General features: G+C 42.2%; 1 protein-coding gene across 1 annotated transcript; it reads right to left on the bottom strand.

Annotated features, from left to right (window-relative positions):
• Positions 1–236: 236 nt before the first annotated feature.
• tg (thyroglobulin) lies at positions 237–25,358 on the bottom strand. The gene is made up of 49 exons (XM_008306592.1): positions 25,289–25,358; positions 24,210–24,318; positions 23,407–23,504; positions 22,805–22,960; positions 21,826–21,994; positions 21,547–21,653; positions 21,298–21,441; positions 21,016–21,195; positions 20,306–20,808; positions 19,150–19,531; positions 18,848–18,886; positions 18,245–18,475; positions 17,488–17,592; positions 16,949–17,026; positions 15,985–16,088; positions 15,692–15,803; positions 15,404–15,565; positions 14,602–14,793; positions 14,158–14,285; positions 13,838–13,988; positions 13,241–13,399; positions 12,512–12,655; positions 11,714–11,878; positions 11,539–11,643; positions 11,310–11,419; positions 10,623–10,728; positions 10,339–10,539; positions 9,595–9,765; positions 9,398–9,484; positions 9,243–9,308; positions 8,989–9,126; positions 8,532–8,702; positions 7,942–8,056; positions 7,285–7,364; positions 6,423–6,569; positions 6,279–6,344; positions 5,966–6,100; positions 5,696–5,878; positions 5,418–5,622; positions 4,798–4,885; positions 3,396–3,546; positions 3,129–3,322; positions 2,267–2,431; positions 2,050–2,190; positions 1,789–1,976; positions 1,281–1,385; positions 851–991; positions 595–770; positions 237–447 (listed from the first exon to the last, which is right to left on the bottom strand). Exons 1-49 carry the CDS (start codon positions 25,356–25,358, stop codon positions 347–349), a joined length of 7,224 nt encoding a protein of 2,407 aa, XP_008304814.1. The 3' UTR covers positions 237–346.
• Positions 25,359–26,415: the final 1,057 nt, after the last annotated feature.

Genomic DNA, 26,415 nt, shown 5'->3' with positions numbered 1-26,415 from the left:
CCTAATGTACACAAAGGCCGACCAGCGTACAGCGAGGACACGTTTTTAATTATATTTTAATCCCCTTACATTGGTTTACAGTTTGTTCTGCGTTTTATAAATATATGAAGTTGTTCACACTGACTTTTAACCTTCTGTATGGTTTATTCCAGTTTTCCTGCTGCTTCAGCTGTTTCAGCTGAGTTACCGTCGGTCTGTTTATAGTGAATCATAAAGTCAGTTTGCATCAGAGACGATCAGAGTTTCAGATGCTTTTATTGATGATTAGAAACTGTTTGAATCAAACTGAATTATGGGAGACGAAGCTGTGTGATGTGTTCTGAGGTGATGTAGTGATGTCATCAGTTTAATTGTAGCCGTCTTTCTCGGTCTGTGATTGGCTGGATGGAGCAGCCACTGGGAGCTCAGCGGTCAACACAGGCTGGACAGGCTCCGCCCCCAACTCACCTGGAATCAGAAACAACAGTTAGAGAAGATTCACTGTTCTACTGTGTCCAGTCTGTCAGTCAATCAATCAGTCAATCAATCAATCTGAATATTTGAAAGTTTGGAAACGAGACAGTTTCATGTACTGGTCCAGTAGAACCTGTTCACCTGTTGAACTGGTCAGTCTGGTTCCCAGTTGTTCCCAGAAGGAGCAGGCGTTTTGACTTAGACCCTCCTGATGCCGGAGGGCGGGGCTTAGCTCCAGGTAGGTGGGCGGGGCCTCAGAGGACAGGACGGACTGCCAGCGGGGCAGAGCTGTCCCCACACGCGATGGGTTTGGGTTCCTAAAAAGAAAAGAGGAAAGATCAGCTGTGCTGTTTGAAACTCTCCTGATGCAGAACTTGACCCATGTTGGTTGTCTGACCCGGTTTGTACGAAGGTGGAGGCGTAACTCATCACAGCCAATGAGAGGCGGCGATCAGAAGAGCTGAAACGCTGAAAGCTGACTGGATGATGAGGAGTCCCGAAAACAAACTGGACGTCCAGAGGAACCGACACGTCAGCTCTGCAGACACAAACATTGTGGATCAGAACCACAGAAAAACCAGACGCTGCAGTTACCAGATGCTCCCTTAACCTCTCACAATCATCAGTAGATGTTGCGGTTTCCAGACATTTACTTTGTACATCACAGACAGAGAAGCCGCTATTCTCCATCAGTTACTGCAGCAGGTTAGACAGCTGAGAGACCAAACATCAGATTGAACCGAGTCAAGTAAGGAGTTCTGAAGTCACATTTACCTGAAACGGCGACAGATATTTGTTAAACTTTGACAGATTTTGTTCCTGATCACCTGCTGTGAGCGCCAGCGTCTGGTTGGTGGAACAGGAAGACATTTGCTTTGCTCTTTGCCCAGTGATTTGCCATTTGTAGCGTCGGACAGATGATGAACAGATCTCTGCAAAACAAATACACAAACAGGTGTTACATTATCTACCTGCTCCACTAAAGAAGAGGGACATGTCCATATTTGGGTATATTTGAGAGTTTTAAGGAGTCAAAACTGCTGCCATTTAACTTTAACTTCTTCTAATACTTATTACCAAAAAATTTTGCTTGATAGTTTTGACTGTTTTGTAGAATGTTCAGATTTTGATGCTGTAAATTTGACTTTAATCCCATTTGCAAAGTTTTGCTGTTTATCTTGGATTACCTGATTTTGGATAGAATTCTTTTTTAATATCAGCTCACAGATAATTAATTGTGTGTGTCCAAAACATAATTCATGTTTCCAATCAAACACTAAACATTAACACATCTTCCTGGACATCAGCTTCCCAGCTGTGATCTCTGTTTCCCACCTGGTGGCGTTGTTGAGCGCTCTGGAGAACAGATTGTATCCAGCAGCTGAAGGACTGTGATCCAGAGAGTAGAACCAGGCCGCCGCGTCCTTCAGCAGTTGGTTTCCGGAGGCTCCGCCCAGCGAGCGGCTCAGAGCCTCGTAGAATGCCGTCTTCCCGTCAGCTCGACCCTGCAGAACCTCAAAGTCCTGAACAAACAGAACGTGATCAGCAGCAGCAGCAGAACAAACAGGTGTGGACGAACCTCAGATGACCTCTGACCTTTATCCTGCGAGCTCGGCTGATCAGACCGTCGTGTTCGGAGGTTCCCAGCAGCAGGTCGACTCTGTGGAAGGATGCCGGCTGGAAGACGGCTTGACGGACTGGAGACCAGGACTGAAACGGGCCTCTGACAGCCAGCAGCTGCAGGACACAACACAGCTGAGACACAAAACAAAACCAGAAGCAGCCCCATAAACCCTCAGAGTTCAGGTTCTACCTTCGTCTGAGCGGCATTCAGCTGCTGCACTGGCGCCGCTCTGAGGCAGGCGGCTATCTTGTCATCATCAGAGGTCGGACAGCCAAGTTCTGTGGCCAGATCGACCGCCTGACGTCTAGAGGTGGAAGGAGTCTGGACCAGCACCGGAGAAAACACAGAACCGCCCTGCAGCAAGAGAAGAAGAAGCTGCTGAAGGACGAGCCACAAGAAGAAGAAGAATTTTAACAAAACAAAGAAGAAGAATATGACCTTTATCCCCCTCCCTGCTAAATCATTATTATTATTATTTTGGTTCCTTCCCACCATCACTGGCTGATTGCTCATAGGAATCCAAAGACAACGTTGGATTGTTGGGTTCTCTGTTTAAAATTCGTAAGCTCTTCACCTTACTATGTGAAGTTCTATGAGATGACATGTTGTGAATTGGCGCTATATGAATAAAACTGAATTGAAACTGAAGGTTTTACAATTTATGGCTCATAAATGGTATCATTCGGAGTATTTTCCAAAAGATAACCTACCTTTTAAACCTGCCTTTCATGTTTTGGGATTCAGAGGGTTAACGCCCACATTGACTGCTGCTGTCTGAAAATCTAAACTCTCCTGGAATTATTCTTTATATTTGAAGCTGTAAAAACAGTTAAATGTGTTCTGTAATGTGTTAAACTCAGCTAGTGTGGTGCGTTCAGGTGCTGCCAGGCTGGTGAAAAATTAAACTATTGCAAGCTTCATCAAACTCTAGCTCTGGACACATTCTTCTGTCTTCTGTCCTTCAGGTCTTTTTTGGAATTGGTGCTGAATCCTGAACCGACTCCTTGCTAGTGTGGAACCCAGAATGTCTCATGAAGAGGAAGATTCTCACCATCAGCATCATCCGCTGGAACAAAGGAGGTGAAGACGACAGCAGGTGGAGGCTGGTGATGTCAGCGCCGCCACGCTCCGCCCCCACTGTCACTTTTGTGTTGTCTCCGCCCACCAGCGAGATGTGGGCGTTGACCCAACGAAGCACTGCTTCCTGGTCTGACAGGCCATAGTTACCACGGAGACCAGACACACCTGGAGACGGAAACAAAGTGGAGGTCAGGTGATCAGACTGTGTTTGTGTTCACCTGAGTTAGTGTGTTTTTACCTGTGCTCAGGAATCCCAACGCCGCCGTCCGATAACTGGCTGTTACCACGATGATGTTACCAACAGCAGCTAGGGTGGAGCCATCCAGCAGTCCTGGGCTCTGACTGGCTGAAGGGTTGAAGAAGAAAACCAGGACTGGAACACGCCCCCTCTGAGACACACACACACACACACACACACACACACACACAAAGTACAGGTGAGCTGAGGTCACAGATGAACCCACACTCCTCAAACTCTGATATAAACTATATTACATCCTGCAGATAGACAGTTTTACCAGGAACGGTGAGTTAAAACAGAACGATATGAGAGACATAAAAACAGAATTTAGAAGACTAAAGAAATAAAGAACAAAACTGTTTGCCCCCACTTGCCCCCATTTACTACATTAGACCCCCAAGTTGGGTTGTGTCCAAATCTCAGGGAAAGGATGCACAGCAGCCACAATATCCCTGGAAAAAACAGGACAGAGTTTCTGAAGGAGGGGCAGAGGATATCTCTGGCCACACCTTCTCAAAGCTCGGTATGGTCCGGCTTTGCTTCCTTGTTATCCATTTCTGAAATTGCTTCCTCGAAATCTTTTATTTCTTCCTCTCCTTCTTCCTCGTCTTCATCTTCCTCTTCATCCAGGTCTTCCTCTTCATCAGCTTCAGTGTCTTGTTCTTTGTTCTTCTCCTCCTCTTCTTTTCGTTTCAAGTCATCTTGTTCCTGTTTCATTTTTCTCTCCGGCAAACAGAAAAGTCTTGAATTCAGAACCTCAGACAGAACATCGCAAATGGGTTTAATCTCATGTGATTATTTTATCTTCTGGATTTTATATTTGCAAACAGTCAAGTAGTCCAGTGAATATCTGCAGGCAAGAAACAACAAGGGACTGCTCAGTTGCAGAAAAAAGGTTTCTTTTACTGTCTATCTCATTTTCTTGTGAAGAAAATCATATTTTTCATTCATTTTTCTTGATGTAATTGATGCTGCTGACTGAAGCATGTCTCTCCCTGTACATGGACGGTTTTTATGTCTAAAACATGTTTAGTGTAAATATGCTGAATGTAGTTTTTGAACCAGTAAATATATGAACATGTCTAAAAGAGTTGCATTATTTATAACATCAAGTCCCTAAAATGTTCGAAAACAACCTAGAATCTAGAAACCCGGAACATTTAAAAATGATTACATTTATCATCTTAAATGTGGAATGTTTGAGCTTTTTACTTTGACCTTCATGACTTACATGATGAACAAAGCACACCACACCTGTTGCACCTGTAAAGTCTCTGAGTGTTAGTTCGATTAGAGGGTCTCAGTCACAGAGTTTATCTGCTCGTTGTAACTGGAGTAAGTGACCAAAAGTTGATTCCAGAAACTGATGAAGTGACATAAATTATGTGTTTGGACTCACCAGAGCAGAAGGAGTGAAGATGTTCAGGTAGAGACAGTCCTCACTGGAGGCTGCAGACTCAACATCACCAGGCTGAACACAGCTGGGACTGAAAGTAAAAGATTGAAGTTTAAGGTCTCTAAAGACTTGCCTCTAAAAATGTTCCTAAAACATTTTCCGCATGTTGCTTTAACAAAGTCCTTCCTTTGTTATCATGTAATGTCATGGGAACGTTTTACATCTTCAGAACATTACAGAGAAAGGGTTCCACCTTTGTTAAAATATCACATTACAGGAACGTTTTTTTAAAACACATTTTGTCTTCTGAGGCCTTGATAACATCTGGCAACCATCAATGTTGGTTTTAGAATGTTGTTCTTCTGTTATCATAGAACATAATCTGACAACATCCTCCAAACATCATCTGAATGTTAAAACATTCTGTCTTGGTTACCTTTTAACATCAAAGGAACACTTTTTAGAATAATAAATGTCCTTAAAATGTTCTTAGAACATTAGCTCAGAATGTTCTCTTTAGAACATTATTAGAACTTTCAGGTAATGTGAGCAGATGTTGTGGAAATGTTCCTGCTGTCTGTTGTTCAGGTGTGCTGTCAGACAGGTGTGACTTAATTAGTTACCGTGGTTTGGTGGCGTCCCAGGTTCCCGTCCAATCAGCTGTCTGAGCTGCTTCGAAGCGGAGCGATCCTATTGGTGGACGAGCGTATGGGACTCCGAGGAACTGAACCACTGTCCTCCTGTCTGATCCCAGGACTGTTTCCACAGCAACGCCCTGCAGGATCCCATGGCCCGGGATGGAGACGGATGTAGGCGACGGCATTCGCTCTGAGAAAACAAAAACAGGTGAGTGATCAGGCGTCCTCTGTTGTTCTCTGCTGCGATTGGCTGACTGGCTCACCTGCTCTCAGGTACACCTGGGAGGCGGGCTCTCTGAGAACTGTTCGGCAGGAGTAGGAGGGGTTGGAAGAGCCAGGGGCGGAGCTTAACCCACAGGTGGTAGTGTCTGGGTAGAGGATGCATCGGATGGCAGACTCCTCCTCTCTGAGTGACACGGCAGCACAAGACTCCGCCTCCTGACAGGCTAAAGCATCACCAGGACAGGTGATCAGTAAAACCTGAACAACAGGTGAGGATCATCTCATAGAGTTTTTATAATAGCTGTCGTTACCATGGAGACACCAGTCCCTTGTCTTGTCCCCGTCGGTGGCGATGTCACGGCTCACATGGATGACATCATAGGTGGAGAGAGACGGATCAATGGTGATGGATGACTCGGAGAGGAGACGCCACTCTTCCATCGATACTGAGACACAGTAATCTGCTTTTAGTACTACTGCATGTGTAGTGGTGTATGAGCAGTACTACTATGCTCTTGCAGTACATGTAGTGGTGTATTTGCTCTTCTACTGTGTTGTTGCCGTACATGTAGTAGTATATTTGCAGTACTATTAAAACTACTGGAGTATTTGCAGTGAAATTACCGTTGCTTTTGGTCGGCGGCAGGTTGAACGGAGGACACAGAGCAGGAGATGAACTCCACTGATTGACTGAAAACACAAACACGTCATGTTACACACCGAGTCACTTCACGTGTATCTGTGTGTGCACTTGTGTGTATTCAGTACCTGGTTTCTGGTACCAGCCGAAAGGCTCCGGTGAGACCTTTATTGCAGACGGTCGACAGTCCTGAGTCTTCCATGTTGTCGAGTCGCTTTCACTGCAGGTCTGAACGCCGAGACTGATGAGGGCGAGACACACAACGTCTGAACCACCTGCACACACACACAAACACAGATACACACACAAACGGACAGACACACATAATGGATTTTTTGTTTTTAAGGTTCCAAGTGTGAGTTTTTATTAAAAATCCTGCATATGCTTGTTTTTTTGTGTTTTTTTAACATAAAAAAGTAACGGTGGCATCACGTAAACAAACAGCATTTAAATAATCAAAATTCTAAAAATGAATGAATATTTGGTGGATATGATCAGGACTGATGTTAGTTAAAATACATTAGCCATTAAAACTGCACCTTACGTTTTGTTGTACTTGTTACAATGACAATAAAACAAATCTGAATCTGAATCTAAAAGAGAAATCATATTAAAATATTCATTTTTTTGGGCAATTTTAATGACAGTTATTTGACAAAAACATTTTTGTCTTTAAGGTCCTGAGTTTGAGTTTTTTTTTTGAGTTTTGTCATAATATGAACAATGATTATGCATCAGAACAAATGTTGATGCTCATCATTGACATTGACTGTTTGTTTTAGTATAATCAAAACTGACATTTATTATTAGCCATAAAAATATTCCATTATGTTAAATACATCATCCGTACCTGCAGTCTCTCTAATCTGTGTAAATCCGTGCTGGATTAATTTAGAATGTTAATGGATGAATAAAAAAATTTCCAAGTGCCTTCACTTTACTACATACAGAATTCAGCCCAGAAAGCTGGCCACTGGTAACCATGGTTACCTGGTGATTTTGTGTCACGGACGAAGCCGATACCACGGCAACAAGGATCCTCATCACAGCGCCGCTCACACTCCATGAACCTGAACACATAAACAGACAACCTTAAAAAACACCTTCGAACTTTTCCTTCAGGTTTGAGAGTTTGACGTTGTAATTTGGCCAATATTATTACATTTCTCTGGAATTCGTATCTATATTCAGGACTTTTCTTGAAATTAGTGTCTGTTGCCAAAATATTCCAGTACCAGCATTTAATTTTCACCTTGTCTTCTCAGTAATGACCACCGACTCTGTCATAATGACTTTTGCATCTTTTGTTAAAAAAATCTTAAACCTGTGTGTCCATATTCCTTTCTGCTTGGACTATTTTCGGCCCAGATTTATTCTCCATATCTGGTTATGATTTATCGCATCCTGATTTCCTTTAATATAAATTAATTATTGTATTTATTAATACCCTTTTTGCACAGGAATCCCTCCTCTGTTGTTGTTTGTTCTGTCTAATTCCAGTCTAAGGACTTACCTGTGATATTAAATCTAAAACTGATCTTTTCATGCTGTGTTCGTGGTAAAGACACGTTTACTTCAACTTCTTTAACCCCCCCCCCACCCCAAGGTCAGTGTGAAGAGATGGAACATGTTTGTCTGTCGTGTTACCCTTCAGGCAGTGGTGTATTTTGTTTCAGGGAGACTCGGCTGCGAACGGAATAAGAAACCATCTTCTGGAAGGAAACTTTCTCGTAGAAACTCTTCACCGGTCCAGACAGATTCCCTAAACATATAAAGTGAGCTTATAAAACACCAAAACCCCACAAACATCCTCAAACAGTACTGCTATGTGTGTTGTTTGTTCAGACAGTTCACTGAATATGGAAACAGAAAAAGGTTCAAAATTTAGTTTATTGCTTCTTCTATTTAAAAAAAAGAAGAAAAAAAAAAAGGTAAAATCAGGTGATGTATTTATGTGTCCAGTGCAGATGGGTCACTTTAATATTACCTGTACTTCTAAACCATGTTCATGTTTTCCAGTAAACTGTCTTGAACTAATTTCCTTGCTTAACCTTTGCTTATAAACACATCAGTGAGGATGACAGTCTGTTTAAACCTGAAACACAGCAGATGTGTTTGTAGGAAACATGGACATGGTTTGTGTAAGCTGATCATTCTGCTAACGTCTGGCAGCAGGCTCAGAGCAATTGTCTTTGAATTGTTTTCCGCTCAAACTGAACAGCAGCTCCTCTCCTCACCCTTCTTGCTGTAGGTGTTGTTGGGTGTTCGGTCCAGCAGGGGGCGACAGGGGCGTCTCAGAGGTTTGTCGTAAGCGCCGCAAACTCTGCTGTCTGGAAACAACGAGCAGCTGAAGAAACCTGCAGCGTCACTGAGGTCAGCAACCGAACACTGTGGCTCTGCATCACAACCTGTAACACAGACGTCACATCTTGTTTACTTTCAGGTAAAACTAAAACTGAAGCAGATTCAGACTCTGCAAAAACTACACAACCTCAAGGACTGAGTGTTGAGCGAACAGACAGTGTTTTTTATCTCGTGTTAAAGATCAAAATGGACGATAATAAATGCCAAAAAGACCACACGAGTGAAGCATCCACTGTACAAAAAGAACTTTACTTCTATGAACCTACAGTTGTGTTTGACAGTAAAGTGGCTCTAATGAATAAACACAAAGGAGGAGTCAGTTTGACGTACGTGTGAGGCACCAGAGCAGAGCCTGCTGGGAGTTGTAGTTGTTCTTGTTGAGCAGGAAGGACAGAACTGGAAGCTTCCTCTGAGGATCCACAAGGACATCATCGGCAGACAGAGACTCAAACTTCAGCTGCACTGAGTCTAAAACAAACAGCCGAACGTCATGACAAACACTCATTCATTCAGATTTATTCATGTGTTCATCTGTTTCTGTGTTTCCACATTAAAAACAAACAAACAAAAAAAAAAACACAAACCATCTAGAGGAGGACTGAGCTCTGCTGCAGCACAGGAAGAGGAACCAGAACTGCTGACGGCTGAATCTACAAATAAAACAACACAAAACAGTGATAAACAACCATCGCAGCTTTATTAAGCAGGGCTTCATTTCTCCAGGTGTGTCCAGGTGTACCAGAGTTCAGGTAGATGGACTGGAAGCTGATGATGGAGGCCTGGTAGTCCTTCTTGTTTTTACTGTCAGCTGGCAGTGCTGAGTCAGCTGAGTGGAAGAACAAATAAACAAAAAACAAACACAGTCGAATCAGCTGAGCGGACAACAAACAGGTCAGCTCGTGTTCATGTGTTTCAGCTGTGGCGTTATTTTCTCACTGATGGTAAACTTCTGTCCTCCAAAGTCGAACACGAAGCTGCGCTGCTCCTTGTTGTAGGTCAGCCCCGCCCCACAGATCCTATTGGCCGCTCCCTGTCCAATCACATCCCAGTCTTGCTCCCCGCACATCAGTACTGACGGAGCTCTCAGCCAACCACAGAGCAGAGTTCCTGTGGTGGGCGGGGCAGAGGAGCAGTTAGCGCTCATTTATTCATTTACTCAGCAATTCATTCTGTCATCCGGTTCATTCGTTCACTGTCAGTGATTTAATAATTTGTTGTCACATTTGTTACCCAATACATTTAATATACTCAAGTTATGCAATCAGTTCACTCACTCACTCCTTCATGTACTACTCACTTCATTCAGTCACTAATTTGTTCATTCAAATCATTCAATTTTTACTTATTTAATTATTTGCTCACATTTTTAACTCATTCAAAGTTTTAACAGTACATTCTAATTCCTTATTTCCTTCACTTATTTGCTTTCTTCGTGTACTCACTTCACTCATTAATTCATTTCTTCATTAATTTTCATTCATATCGCTCATTTTAGTTGTTTACTCGAATTTCTAACTAATCCAGTTTTTTATACATTTACTAATTAATTCACTCGTTCTTGTTATAAATTCCTTTTTTCACTTAATTATTACGTTAACCCTGAGCTTACTTAACTTCCTGCATTCACTCATTCATCCATTCATCCAGGTGTAACATGCTGCTGTCTCCATGACAATGTACCTCCATCCAGGCTGTTCTGGTTGAGGATGAATCCGTCACAGCAGGCGTCGCGGCTGCAACCGTCCTGACAGAAACGATGGGCGTCGGAAAGAGAGGTCTGCCTGGAGGAGAACACCTGAGTCCTGAACACACCTGAGAGCGCCTTCATCATCCTCGTCCTCACAAAGCTCTGCTGCTGCTGCTGCGACGAAAACTCTGCCCCTGAAACACACAGGTACACACTTGAATACACAACGGTACACACCTGAATACACAACTGAATACCCTTGCCATTGTAACAGTACCTTTCTTTCTGATGACCAGCAGATCTGAAGCCCCGCCTCTCACTCTCACAGAGCAACTGAGCCCATCAAAGCGCTCGGCCTGAAGATTACCCAGAAACCCCTTGGACTGAGGAGTCACAGAAAAACACATTAACCAGGTTTGACTGCAGCTCAATTTAGTGCAGGAAATATCAAACAATAACTGGGCTTCATAACATTAAATATACAGTGCAGCGCTGTCAAATATAAACCTTTTGTCAGTGTTGGACCTATGGACTGTGGAGCCATGATGCAGACATGCATCACATGGAAAAGAACTGAATAGAAGAACTGAAAAATCTGACTATGAGACTTAACAAAGTACCACTAATCAGAGCTGCAGTGGGGCCTGAATTTTTTCTAAAGGAAATCAAAACTGGTAGTTTGTAATCTGACATCAGAGCACATATTCCATTGTAGAAGTAATCTGATTACTGTGAGGGGATACAGTTTAGACCTGTCTGACACTGCACAGGGCTGCACATACTGCTGTTGCTTACTGTGACATTAAAATGGTTTCTTATGAATCATCTCTATACACACATATGTCACCATATGATCAATAAGAAACTATTTACTGAAAACTGTGAAGTTCTTTGTGGCAGTGATTTAAAAACTGGTTTATTTACTGATATTCATGCTGACTGTGAAAGCTGCAGAGGTGTGTACCTGTTGGGAGGTGTTGCAGTCTGTGTTCACTGTGTTTGTGCTGTACAGCTCACACTGAGTCTGTCTATTGAACAGCGCCACATGGTGGCAGGACGGCTCCGCTGCACAGGCTGAGAGACACAAACAGCAGTAAACATTAGTGATACCAGACACACTGATGTACAAGGAATCAGATTACACTGTAGAAACACTAAAGCTGTACTCAAAATATTACTGATGTGTGTGTTACCTTGGATACATGTTGTGAGGTCAGATGTCATCGTCTGCAGGACTTCAGCGGCTTCAGCTCCGACCGTCAGTTTTGATCGAGGAACCGCCTCAAACTTCCTGAAAACTGAACACCACAGAATGATGAGCAGGTGACAAACATGCTGCTGCGTTGTGATTGTTCACTGAGTCCTCACCTGAACACTCTGCGTCAGTCAGAGTTGCATCGCTGCTCGTCCACTCGAGTTCCATCCCCTCGCTGCTGAAACACCTCCATCTGCCAGACTGCAGGTCGGGCTGCGCTGGCAGGAAGTCGCCTTCCTGTGAACACCGCAAGCCCCGCCCCCGGCACTCTGTCACACCTGAGACACACACAAATAGGTGAACCTCACATCACACAACTTGATAAACTGGTTCAAAATGCTGCATATAAATTATTCTAAATACTAATATTCAATATTCAAATCCACTTTATATACTCAAAATCAATACAAACACGGATCAAAGTGATGCTATAATTTCATGAATTTCAAGAATGCTCAATGTTGGAAAACAAAATAGATTATTATAGATGATTATTATAATTATTAGTGGATCATCAGTGGAGGTTTTATTGAAGCATCAGATCCAAAAACATTATCAGAAAATACACTATTTCTAAGATAACATACGATAAAACTTTGTTATTCCTTAAGGAAATTATTTTGCCAGATGTTGCTCAGAAAACCAAATTATAGAACACGAAAATGAATGCAGTGAATCATAGAAATGCAGAAAGACAGAAGTACGATACATCATTGAAAATAAAAATAAGTGAGATAAAACAAGGCTAGAATAGAAAAAGTAATGCTAGTAATGATACTGAGACAGTAAAGTAATATCACATGACAATCAAACAAAAATTCTAATTACAATCTATTGTGAAATTACCTAAACAGCCAATTCATTTCTGTCAATTAGTTAACTGACTTTGAATTAAAATCACAGAGACTCACACAGGTCGATGGATGAAGCTCCGGCAGGTGAGGAGCCTCTGGGACACCTGTTGCAGAAGTCCCGCCCCTCTTCATCCTGATAGGTTCCCTGAGGACACAGAAGACACACCCCCTCCCTGGAGAAACTGCCAGCAGGACAAACAACTGCAAAAAGAGAGACGAGACTAAAACTGAGTTTCAAAGTCAATTTATTATCTTCCAACACACACAATGTCCTAGGACCAAAACACCAGAATGTCTACAGTTTGCAGAATGTTTTTCTGGATGCTTTTTCCCACAATCCTCTGCTCAACTACATTGTGGCGTCTTATGAGTATACACAAGCCTGCCTGTCAGTCGACTAATCATGTTAATTTTTAAAAATCTGATGGAGTTGACGAAGAGCGAAGACCTTTAATAGGCAGCATTTTATGGAAAATATATTTAAAAGTTCAGTGTATGTGTTGTTTGATATGATACTGACCCCCGACTTTCATAGTCTATTTTCTGCATTTATGGATTAATTGCATTTTATAACACTTGTTTTTGCAGTTTGATGGGCCAAATACATGCATTTTGTGGGTACAGAGGCTGCTTATACAAATTCTGTTGAAGTACTTTTTTAAAATATAAAATTAATGTCATGTTTATGTCATTTCATTACATACAGAATTTTAACAAACTTTATTTCTATTCATGTATTTATTTTTGTTGCATATATAAGACATTAAAGCATATAAACAGACTCACCACAGCCTTCACCATCATTGCTCAGGCGGTAACCACGGGAACAGCTGAAGCTTGGCATCGTCACAGAAACCAGTTTTGGCTCTGATGTGAGTGTGGAGCGGATGTTTCCCAGGATTCCTTGGACTCCCTCCAGAAGTCTGGACACATTCAGGAAGAGTCCTGATAGTAAAAAACAAAAACAGAAGAATCTTTTAAAGACAACTGAAGGCATTTAATTTCTAAAAATGTCATTTAATCTGTTTAAAACCAAACAAACTCCCCTGAGTCAGTTTGCAGCAGTCAATTCTCAACAGAGCTTCAATGATTTATTGATTAGTTATTAACAACTAAATTAATCAACTATTTTGATGATTGAGTTTAGTAATATTTTGAATGCATAAATAATAGAAACCCAGTGATTCAGTCCCAGCTGTTCCAACACTTGCTAATTTTTTACAATTTAAATTCAGGGCTCTCCCCTGTAGTCGACTATTTTCACTTTGGTGTGACTAAATTCATCCTACATCCCTGACTCATTAAGCATCAGATTTTTTACATGGACTCTGTTGACACGTTTCCTCACTCGTCTATCAGTGTGACTGTGTTTGTCTGACTCACCAACGTCGTGGAGGTCGGGGAGGTCAGTGGTCGGCAGGTCGGACATGGCGGCGGTCCAGGTGAGAGTTAATCTTAGCGAGTCGTCACCGCTGCAGCGCAGACTCACTGAGGACTCATCACACAGTGACACAGAGCGGCCCAACACAGGAAGCTACACAAAAACACACAAACTCACAGTTTACTGAGCTGCATCAACATGTGAACGTTTAGTCAGCTCAGATCTGAGAAAAACAAGATCATTTAAACTTTATACAGCCTCTAAACATCAGCATGGCTCTGGTTCAGGTGAGCAATGGAAGGTGAGACAGAGCTCTGTTCACCTGTGCAGAGCAGAGTCCCCTGCTGGTCATCATGTTGAACAGCTGAGACTGTAAAGTGCTGATTTGAGAGCAGGAAGACGGCAACAACCAGAGCTGAGAGGATGACACCGACTGAAGAGGCTGAGAGACTGAACATAAACACAGAAAAAACACAATGTGATGACAAAAGAATCAAATGATCATATAGAAATTAAAAACAGCGAATAGTGTGTCTGCAACAGAGGGGGCTGCATTTCAAGCTGTAGGACTCTTGGTTTTAGCGATAGCGGCAACTGGTGGAATAAACCTTTAGGACGACAAACACTTCTACTTACAGTACTTTTCGAGTGTATATCGACAACCAAGTTAAACAGATGGTTTATTGTAAGAATCAATGGTCCTAGAGTTGGGGTCCTGAAACTGCAGACACAAATGACTAACAGTGTTAAAGAGTTGTGTTTTTACTCTGGCAGGCGCCGCTCAGCGGTGCATCATCTTCGCCCCATCGCTGACTTGCCGTCTCACACTGGAAGCTGCTGACACGAAGAGAGTTCTGGTAACCGTGGTGACAGACGAGGTCACAGCTCTGACGTCCATCGACAACCGGGCGGCACAACAGTGCACCGTGGGTAATAACAGGGGCGGGACAAAGAGGACCTGGACAGAAAACAGACAGACATGAGGACCAATCAGCTTTCGGCAGCTTAACTGAGCTTCCTCTGTTGTCAGGATAATAGTTTCATTTATTACAGCAGTTGTAAGTAACTCAGAATAAAGTGACTGAAGGTGAAAATAATGAAGGTAATTAAATGATCTTTGTTCTTGCTAGTTTTTAAACATCTCCAACTGCTTTTATCTGATCAAACAGATCCTGCAAATACACAGAACTCTGTCTGTGGTGACAGAAATGTTAGTGAAATGTACAACTGAATAATCTGAATAATCAAAGACAAACATGTGTTTGCAGTTTAGAGTATTTTTATTTTTACAATTTACAGTTATTTCACAGATTTCACACTGAAAAATACAGATAATTACTAGTTAATTCAGTTAATAAAATGAATTAACTTAACATCTCTCTTTTTTTTTTTAACAGTGTGAACAATGAGCTGTGAGGGCTTTATGTTCCACTCATTCTTTTTATATTGCTGCAAATCTGCTCAAATTTAAGCTCAGACTTGTCACTTTATTGTGTAGCTATTCAATTTGAACTGAATGAAGCTTCAAAACATGTGAACTGCTTCAGCAGAGAAAACAAAGCTCTTACGGTCACATGACGGTGAGCGTCCCGCCTGTCGAGGTGTCCGTGTCCCTCCTACTTCCTGCCCGTCCTCTGACACACACCAGCAGGTGGCGGTGTCGCACTGCAGCGGGACGAAGGAGCCGTCAGGGCGACACTGAAGACCCTGTAACTCACACAAGCTGGGACCTAAAGGCACAACACAGTTTATAGAGTGAAGTTTGACAGCAAACACATCCATACAGTTTACATAGTACAGTGTGACAGTGAACGCAGCCCTGATGGCAGCTTGTGTGTGTGTGTGTGTGTGCGTACATGTCAGCTGTCCTGCGGTGTTTGGCGTCGCTGCTTGTATCGTCTCTCCTGTCTGAGGGTTCACACACCAGCCTGCAGCGCCTCCCTTCTGCAGCACTGAGAACTGACCGTCCTGAAGCACAGTTCAAGTTAATCAAGTTAATATTTCAGGACTCATTTATCACACAGTCACAGTGTGGGCAGTGAAACACATTGTCTCCGTGCTGGAAGACAAGTGTGAAATACAGTTGCAGGTTTATTCCATCTTATTTCATCAAGTTTCTGAGGCAGGAATATAAGGTGTGTGTTTGTACCTGCTCACACTGCGGCAGGTAAGCTGACATGGTGGTGATGTCGGAGCCTTTCATCCACCCAGACAGCAGAGAGTGAGCCTCAGCTCTCTGACAGCGAGTCAGACCTGCACAAACACAAAACCAATTTTTATGAAGAAAGGCAGGCAGATGGACGCATCGTTTTATTAAATTAAACACGCTGGTATGCAATTACAGAAAATGTAGCATTCCTGTATGATATCAGGCTGGTTTATTATCTCAAATGGAACTTGAACAGGTTCTTATTTCAACATCCAGCAGCTCCCAAACAACATGAGTCATGTTTGTGTCTAATATTTTCCCTCTTTTAGCTCAGTTTTTGGTCTCCACCCGCCACTAAAGGAAATATGTGGCTCTTTAGCTGCTAAATGCTGCACAAGTTGGTGACTGTAAAATGTCTGCAGCAGCATTATATTCCAAACTGCAATTATACCAGATTTTTCTTCTTATAAACTAATCTCACTTTGGCTGTGTTTGCACATATGTATTTTTGTTTGCATTGTAAACCATCAAACCTATTTGTTAAGATACACTAGTTATAATTTTATTGGCAACACAGTAATAACAAATACACAAATAAATTCATTTACACACAAATCTAAATTAAGACTTAAACTACACATTAAATAAAGAAAGTAAATTAAATTTGAGGTTAACTGATCTAAAACCAACAAGATGCAATATCAAAACAAACGTTAAAGAAACTCTGGAACTTGTTAGTCGAAGATACATTAGTTTTATTCTGCACAAGAGATTATTGACTTGAAAATACCAAATGCCATCACAGTTATTATTAGAATTTCAGCTTGGTGGGTTTCAAAAGATCCAGGACCAGTCACTGGATGCAAATATCAGGTGATGTTAAGGTGGTACAAGCTGATAAAGTGAGAAATCAGACCGTGTTTTTAAGTGTGTGTTTTTTAGTGTGTGTGTTGCATTGTCTTACATCTGGGCAGGCGGAGCGAGCGGCTGGTCAGAGAGTCGGGGATGTATTCTCCATCTTCATCAACACACCAACACTGACCTGAACACACACAAACACGTGAACAATTACACACTGCATTTTCTGACACAGTGTATTGATGTGTCTATCTCTGTGAGGACAGTTTGGGACAGAACCTCAGAACTGTAGATTGAAGTTTAGATTCACTGTTAAACTACGTTCAGAGCGATAAAAACTCAGGCCTCTTATTGATGTGAATGAGGTCAGTCAGGTGACAAAGCCAACACAGAGTATAGTTAACAATAATAATAGTAATAGTTGAACAAATTAAACATTTTCTGCGTCAAGAGGTTGCTTTGATCAGTCAAATACATACAACTCCCGAGTCCTTGTGGAGGTTTGTCTCAGTATTTCTACTGTTCACTTTGTAATTGTTGCAGCAGTTAGACATGTGGTTGTGGTCAGGTGACAGATTCTGTCTGAGGATCCACACAGGTACAACTACAGGTGTGTGTGTGTGTGTGTGTGTGTGTGTGTGTTACCTGTGCTGTGGTAACACTGGGTGACCATCCAGCGTCCGTCAGCATCACACTGAGGAGTGAACGGCTGGTAGGAGCGACGCCGAGGAGGCAACAACATCTGGACAGCTGAAGAAGAAGAACATGACCTTAAGTAACAGCAAACACTCCTTCATTTAATCCAGAACCACTGTTTCTGCGGTATTATACAACTAATAATAATAATAAAAAATTGGTGAAGATTTGGCAGCAAGGCACCAGAAAAAATATGTTACAATACGGTGGAATGCTGTAACGTTCAAAAACTGTAAAAACTGCTACAAATATCGGCAAATATCTGTAAAATAATGACTTTTTTAAAGCTGATTTAAATATCGTAAAACTGCCATTTCATAGTCAGACACTGTAAAAGAGTGAATTACTACTTGTAAAAACAAGATTTCTTTAATGTGGATGCTGTTTATAGTTTTTATTTTTTACAGTAAGTAAAAAATGTATGCAAATGTGTGAAAATTACTACTTTTTCCCCATAATTTTACTAGATGTTATTTTTAATTTAACAAAACATGGAAAATCTGTAAAATACCTTGAGTCATGTATTTTTTCCAGTGCCTAATATATATGTGTTTTGTTTTAAACAAACGTAAACATCTGTGAAATAATTATGTTTTGTTGATGTGATGATTTTTTTGGGCTTGGCTTAATTCCATGATCAATTATTTGTACAATCTGTAATGTTATTTTCACATTTCAAAAAAAAATACACGCAATCATGACTCACTGGAGAAAGCAGCCAATCGCAGAGCAGCTTTGGAGCGGCTCAGCAGCCTATCAGAGACCCGCAGCTCCTCCTCTGATTGGCTGATCTGGAGCTCCTCAGGGGTCAGACGCAGACCTTCGGCCAATAGGAATCCATATCCCAGAGGGAGGTGGGAGGAGTTAGAGACGGCGATGATGCTCTTCACTTCCTGTCTGAACGCTGTGACCTCAGCCAACGCCTGCGAGCACTGACCTGCTGGTTAACATCAGACTGGTTAGTTAGCAGGTTATCAGCTCTGATTAGTTGTTCTACCAGTTAACAGGGAGCTCAATGGGTTCTGTTTATTCTCTGTGTACAGGCCGTAATCAGGTTCTATGTTCTGTTTTCCACTGATATTCAGCTGACTCATATTTGAACCTCTCCTTCACCTCATGATTTTATTCACAACCCTGTAAACTGCATTTCACAAATTAGTGGGTGCATGGCTCAAGATTTTCTTCAAGAAGGAGACAATTATTTTTTTTTTCACTTTTTAGAAAGTGGGGCTGGTCTTATAATAACAGTAGATGTTCTAAAGAGCACAGTAGTGAACGTAAGATTGATCAGATTTCAGCCTGATCTGACCTGCAGAGGACCGAAGCTTCTGTGCTGTTTTCTCTGAACCTGAAACACAAAAAACAGGCAAACTGTTAACACTAGAAAACAACTGCATTATGAACAGAAAGTGCAGTGAGATGAGAGCAGCAACGATTAATTAATTCCAATAATGGATTAGTTGTGTAAACTACTAAACACCAACTATTTTGACAACTGATGAATCAGTTTGAGAATTTCTGTGATTTCAGCATTGCAAATGTGATATTTTCTGATGTCTTTCTTCCTCTATGACAGGTGTGACAGCTAAGTGAGCCTACTGAACATCTTACATGTCACGGCGCCTCCTGTTGGCCCGGCGATCATCGTCTTCCCCTCAGCATCCACACAGAAACATTGTGAGCCAACGCACTGCAGCGGGAGGAAGTCTCCGCCCTCCGAGCATGCTGGGATATGGATTTCAGCACCAGCAGCCAAGTTGGATCTGACCTTCAGAGCGGTCATTCGCGCTCTCTCGCAGCGGGTCGGACAGCGAGGCCGATGGCCGGCAGTCCGCGACCCGGCAACCTCCTGACCCACAGAGTCGACACACCAACAGTCTGCACCGCCACACTGAACGTCCTGGAAACCACCGCTGGACGTGCAGCTGGGAACAAAGATGGAACCTTCATCCTCCTGGTCATTAGAGCAGGAACGCAGCAGAGGAGTCAGAACCTGGAAAACACATTGAATCAATATTTACTCAGAAATCCAACAGGGAGTCACTGCAGTTTCTCATGAGTCCCAGCGAGCAGGGAATGTTCTCACAATGTTACCTGCAAGTTCTAATAACTATCTATAAGAATATTTTCATTTCCAATATTGTTCTTGCTAAGGTAATATAATGGTCTAACATGAGCATTCAGAGGATGTTCTTGTGATGTGATATATGGAAAAAAGTTGGAACGTTCTTTTGTGAACGTTGTTTTGTAGATGTTGTTGAGGGAACACATGACAGAATGTTCTTTTGTAAAGATTCTTCCCCAATGATAATGAAGAAAGAATGTTGTCTTTAAACATTAAGATGTTATCGAGACTTCAGATGACAGCACGTTCTTTATGAAACGTTCCTGTAATGTGATATATTAACAAAAGTGGAACATTCTGCCTGTAATGTACTGAGGATGTTCTTCCATAAAACGTTTCCACAATGGTACATAACAGAGGAAAAACGTTCTCAATGCAAAGTTTGGCAAATGTTTCAGAACATTTTTAGAGAAAAGTCTTTGAAAAACTTTATCTGGCCTTTAAGAAGAACATATCGGGAACTACTGCATTACGAGAACTTTGCAGAACTTTCTCAGAACATTTTTAGAACCAAATTATTTTAGCTGGGTGATTTGTTTTTGATGTAAATGAGCCACGGTTCATATGATGTGAATCTGCTGCTGCTCAGTAAGACCTGACACTGACTTTAGTTTAGTTTCCTGCAAACTTGTTGTATCGGACCTTTTGCAGTGAGGCAGACTGTGAGCTGCTGAGACCCGTCAGGGTGTTCTGGAGGGCGGACAGGAAGGCAGCGTCTTCCAGTGCCATGCTGATGGACTGGACGATGTCCCGGTTCTTCTGCAGGACGGCACTCTGAGAGGACAGCCGGCCCAGACCGAGAGCTCCCTCAGTTCCAACCGACCCGCTGAAGTTGAAGGCTGCAGCGCTCTTCAGGAACTTCCCTCCAAACAGGTTCTCCTGGAGGCGCTGTGGCGAGGATCGGGTCAGAGCCTGCAGAGCCCCGCCCACCGAGGGCAGGAGGCCTTGAAGGACCTGGACCAGGCGAGAGAGGAAGGAGGTCGGATCCATTTCTGCCGGCAGGAGGTTCCTGAGTGGACGGAGGAGGGAGAGGCAGGAGGCTGGAGATCTGCCAGAGGCGGTCTCCAGAGGAGGTTCAGCTGGACCAGAGAAGAGGCGGGACAGAGCCAGGCGCCGCTGAGACAAGCAGTCGACCGGACCAGAACCTGGACCAGGGCAAAGGAAGGGCAAATACAACATGAGAAGAAGCAAGAGGAGATCAGAAGAGGCGCAAAATGAACACAACACATGAAAACCAATACAAACAGAGACAACATTAAAACACATTAGCAAAGTTTCAAAAATTAAAGTTCCCATATGGTGAAAACCATTTCATTGTACTGTTGAGGAAGAGAGCCGACTGAAGCACTCACTGCAGACCAGGGAGTCTCCCTGTTGTCGTGTCCCAGGAAGCTCTCTGCCTGTGGGGTCCACACACCAGCACTGTCCCCCTTGCTGACACTGTCTGGAGGTGAAGGATCCGTCGGCCTCACAGGACGGGACGAAGACGCTGGACGCTGCCGCCCGCCGCTCCTCCTCACAGGGGGAGGGGCCTGAGAGACAAATCTGTTTAAACCACTCAAACAGGTTTCACCCCTTTTTAAACCACCCACTCTGTTTTAAACAGCAGCTGGAATGAATGTAAAGGAGTTTACATCTGAAGTGTCCGGTGAGGGCGAGCCGAAGTCCCAGCATCCTCCTCTGCAGGACTCTGTAGATGTTGGTCTGAGCAAAGGAGCGACCAGAGCTAAGACCAGAGAATGCCGAGTCGTAGACCTCAGACAGGAGCAGCTCCACACCTGGATGGGAGGAACATACCTTCATCATCATCACCATCACCATCACCATCATCATCATCATCGTCATCATCATCATCATCGTCGTCGTTGTGTGTGTGTGTGTACCTGTGTTTTCCATCTCTCTTCCTCTGCTGTCTGTACAGAAGCAGTATGAAGAAACCAGTGGGAAAAACTTCCTGAAACTACTGAATGTCTCGAAGGCTTCAGGAAACCTAAAACAACACACACACACACACACACACACACACGTTTACACACTCAGAATCACACATACACACAAATAAACACAGAAACTCACAAATATACAAACAGAACTGTTACACATATTGCTACATTAGTTGTTGCTTGAGGACAGACAGACAGACAGACAGACAGACGTGTTACCTGTTGAAAGCGTGAAGCAGGTCCAGCTCTGCTCTGTTTGTGGTGTTGATGAATTTACACTGAACAGGGAGGAAGGTGCCATCTTCATCGCACTGAGGAGGAGAAGGAGGAGAAGGAGACGTGGAGGTGTGGAGGAGACGTCTCTTCCTCACCTCACAGCTGCCGGGACCTGCAGCACACAGGTGAGTCAGCTGGGGACCTCAGTTTGGCACACAAACATATTTAAACACAAGAGGAGAGTGTCTGTACTGAACTAAAAACAGCATGTGTTGGCTGCTGCAGGATTCCATCTTTCACTCATAAAACCTGGTAAAAATAACCCCCCAGGGGTATCTTCTCCTGATCTTTTGCCACAACCCTAAGAAGAAGCCTCTTTTCAAGCTTTCCCATTTAGTTTTATGTTAACAAATCTGTAGTCTGGTATGCTTTAATTACCCTCTAAATGTGTTCACTTAAGCATATTTCTTGCATAAATATCATATTGATATTCAAAAAATACATATTTTAAAAGAGAGCAGACATTCTTAAAAATGGCGTGTTTCCTTGGTTTACTTTACTTGTGAAGGTCTAAAAATTGGACAATGGTAAAAATTTTCACTTCTTTAAATTCAAAAAGCAACCTTTCATATATTCTATATTCATTACAAATAAAGTGAAATATTTTAAGTCGTTCTTAGTTTCATTTTTATTTACTTCTATGAATTTGTGCTGTTTAAATAGTAATGTACTCAAACTGAAATACTATATTTCAACTTTTCATGAGATATAAGCCAAAATGAAAAAAAGGAAAGGCTTGAAATATTTCAGTTAAAGAGTCTAGAATGTATACAAATTTCACTTTCTTAAATAACTGATGGAAAATATGTAAGTTTTTGACAATGTTCTAATATTTGAGATGCACTAGTGTAAGCAGTTGTACTACTATGTTTATTGGAGTAGCAGTGGTGTCAGGATGAGTATCAGCAGTAGTGATACGTACAGCGGTGGGGTCGGCCGCTCTGTCTGGTCCCATAGAGCTCCATGCCGTCCTGGTCCACACACCAACACTGCCCCCTGCTGGACTCACACTGCACCTGCTCAAACAGGCCTGAAGCAGAACAGCGCAGCACAGACTGCAGCTGGCAGGCAGTCGGACCTGCAACAACACAGATATTCATGTTGTAAGTTGACAACACATGCAAGTTCATCGGACTATCATTTTTTTATTAGTCACATGATGTTGACTATCAACTCCTAAGTCAACCAGGGTTTCTGAACCTGTTCAGGGCACGCTCACATGAAAGAGGCAGTGTTAGCACCAGATGACCAATTAGCAACAGGGACAGCCATTAAACTAACTATTAACTTGCTTCGTGTAAGGAAATTGTTGCATAATATTAGATGCAAAAAAAACCCTACAAAAACACAACACTGTGATATGATCAGCATCACATCAGCCACACAGAGCTCTAAATATACTGATGCTGCATTGGACTGGACATGCAAAACAGACAAAACACAACACACACATATAAACAACACACACACAAACAACATGTGATCTGATTAGTAAAGGTGCTGTTTTGTTGCTGTGTTTCTCACAGTGAGGAGCAGAGCTGTTGGTTCGAGTTCCGGCGACCTCCTGACCTTCAGCGTTGACGCACCAACACTCCTGACTCTGACCGCTGCACTGTACAGGTCTGCACACACACATACGCGCACACACACACACACACACACATTTCATGCCATCATATTTATGTGTATCTTAAAGTAAATACAGATTAAAAAAGGACACTCTATCATCCAACTTGTACATAAATATGACGGGGATGATATTCGTTTAAATATGCTGATAAAAACTTGTAATAAAGACAAATGTGTATTTCAGGCACCTTTATCAGTCAGGACAGTCTGATTTATAATTCTGGGTCATACAGGCTAAAGTAAAACATACATAAAGTTTACTGATGAAGAACTGCATGATGCATTCACATTATCTGAAACAAAATATATTTCTGTGTTGATCATGTTTTGGTATTTTGTCTTAGGCTTTACATTCATATAAAAGTAGAAACAAAAATACAATGACAATAATAATCTGTCTTCATGTAGCACTTTTTAAAATCCAGGTTATGCAGCGTTTGAAAGACAGATAAACACATAACGTAACCAACACAGTGTTGAAAGAGGTGCAAACATTACTGAAAGAAATACATGACAGTTTAACGGAAAAAACTTAATGCAAAGAGAATCAGTAAAAGGCTTTCTGTTTGAAATAAAAAGTAAAACAAATAGGGTTAAATCTTAAAGTCTGTCCTAAAACATACTGGGGACCAGCATAAAGAGGCTGGAATGGGAGTTCTTGTCAAACTTTAGAAATATAGATGTATTCATATCAGTACCTGAACCTGCCATCTTCTGTACAGTGAGGGATGTGACCTTGTTGCTTGGCAACAGCGACGCCCCTCAGAGCCTCACATTGGCTCAGGGTCTCTGACTCCAGCTGGTACTCTGAACAAACAGGTGACAACAACATCATCAAGAACCACATGACCAAAAGTTACCTTTTCCTCTTTTAAAAATATTATTAGATATCTACAAATGTCTACAGTTTAGGTTTGTTTGTTGATGCTGCTTTTAATCTGTTGACTCTGTGTCACATGACTAACTGGCAGCAGAGTCCATCAGTCTGAGGAGCATCAAAAGGAAAAACTCCTTAAGTGTGCTTTAAATTTAAGATGTCAGGTCTGATAGCTTCCCTAAACTGAACTGCAGTGACCCAGAGTGAAGCTACAGAAGATTAAAAACACTTTAAACTGCAACTGTCTTCATTAAAGAAGTGTACACAGCCGCAGCACAAAATACACGAGAAAATCTTAACTTTTACTTTCCTACTCTTTATCATTTATCAGGTTACAGAGTCATGAATAAATTCATCTTTAGCAGAGTGTAAGCAGCACAGACATACCATATGTATTGTAAAGTGCCAAGATTTTCATTTTAAAGTTTAACTGACAGAATTATCATCAAATTCTTACAGGTAAATAAGTTAAACAGCTATAAAGTTTGAGGCTTTTGGAAGGTTTAAGACTATTATCTGAAATGTAAGACTTGACTTGAGAGCCTTCCTTAATTTATGTCCTACATAGTTATATTAAATGTTGCTAAAGTTTAAAATAATGAGATAAATGTATGTAAAAGTACATGTAGTACAGCTCACATACACTGAGTGCTGATCCAAAGCAGGCTTCCCAAAGTTCGACAAACAGAAGAAAGTGACCTCTTAAAGAGACAGGAGCTAAAACATATCTGAGGAGCTACATAAAGGGCCAGTATAAGACGAATAATTGTGCATGCTGAGGTTCTGCTTCTGTGAAAAAATGTTCAAAGAACCACTGAAACTTCAATAATGCTGCAGAGAACTAACAGAAAAAGAAATATAGAACAAAGTCGACAGCGACGCAGTCAGAGAGGTGTTTACCTGAAGCTTTGCCCTGCAGCAGCGCTGGGCAGCAGACCAGGATGCAGGTGATTTGGAGCAGCCAGGCCATCGTCTCCGTGGTGACAGACTGAGCATCGCCGCCACCTTATAAACCTGCAGACCTGCTGAGTCACCGTGAGGAGGACGGATCGAGCAGCACACCTTCACCCCTCTTCTGTCCATCTTGGTGGAACCAGGTGTGCTTGACCACAACTCAGGAGGCGGGCAGCGAGCTGTGAAGCTCTCTGATTGGCCAACGAGGATCTTTAAAACATGAATGACGGAGGTCAGCACTCAGCGTGATGTCTGTTTTTCTTATTCCAGCACACTGAAGCAGTTTCACGTGAAACAGCCTCACACTAACAGCTCAGCATGACAAACAGAATCAAACAATGTCACAAACCGCAGCATTTACAGATACATGTCGAAAGATGGGCCTTTAAACACACAAAGTTCAATTAAATACATATGAAGTAACACAAAACACAACAATTTATACACATGCTGAAGCCCAAAACACAACAGAACATACCGCAAACCGCACACTCAAAGCACAAAAACAGCTCACAAATAGTAATTCAGTAACACAGTTGCAAGCGGGTATGTTGAAGTCCCAAACATAAAAAAACAAATACAGCTTTGCTGCCACTTCACCCAGCTTGTGTTACTGAGCCAGAAACCCTGAGAGGTCACTGAACACCTGAGGAGAACAGGTCAACAGGTATTCACAACAGCAGGCTGAAGTCTGGATCAAAGTATCTGTTCCTGTGGATAGTTGAGAGAGTAGAAGATCATCTGATCTCTGAAAGACATAGAGGTAACGATGAAATGTTCAAAGCAAGACTTGTGTATTACTTCTGTTTTGTACAAGGTTAGAGAGAAACCAGAATCAGGCTGTAGTTTACATCCATCTCCACATCTGTTGCTGAGTGGAAGTTGACTTTTGACCTTTTGGATATCAGAGATGAGTCCAAGTGAACGTTTGTGTCAAATTTGAAGAAATACGTTCAAGACGTTAAAGAGAGATTGCTTTCACAAGAGCAGGATGGACACTCTGAAAACCTGAAAACATTCAGCCTCTTTGAACCGGCTCTCAGTGTGTTTCAGCCTTGTTGTTGTGTTTTTTT

Source organism: Stegastes partitus, unplaced genomic scaffold (genome assembly GCF_000690725.1).
Source record: "Stegastes partitus isolate 25-593 unplaced genomic scaffold, Stegastes_partitus-1.0.2 Scaffold3716, whole genome shotgun sequence".
NCBI classification, from domain to species: Eukaryota; Metazoa; Chordata; class Actinopteri; family Pomacentridae; genus Stegastes; species Stegastes partitus.
The sequence above is the reverse complement of the archived record's forward strand: the minus strand, read 5'-3'. Positions and strand labels throughout refer to the sequence as shown.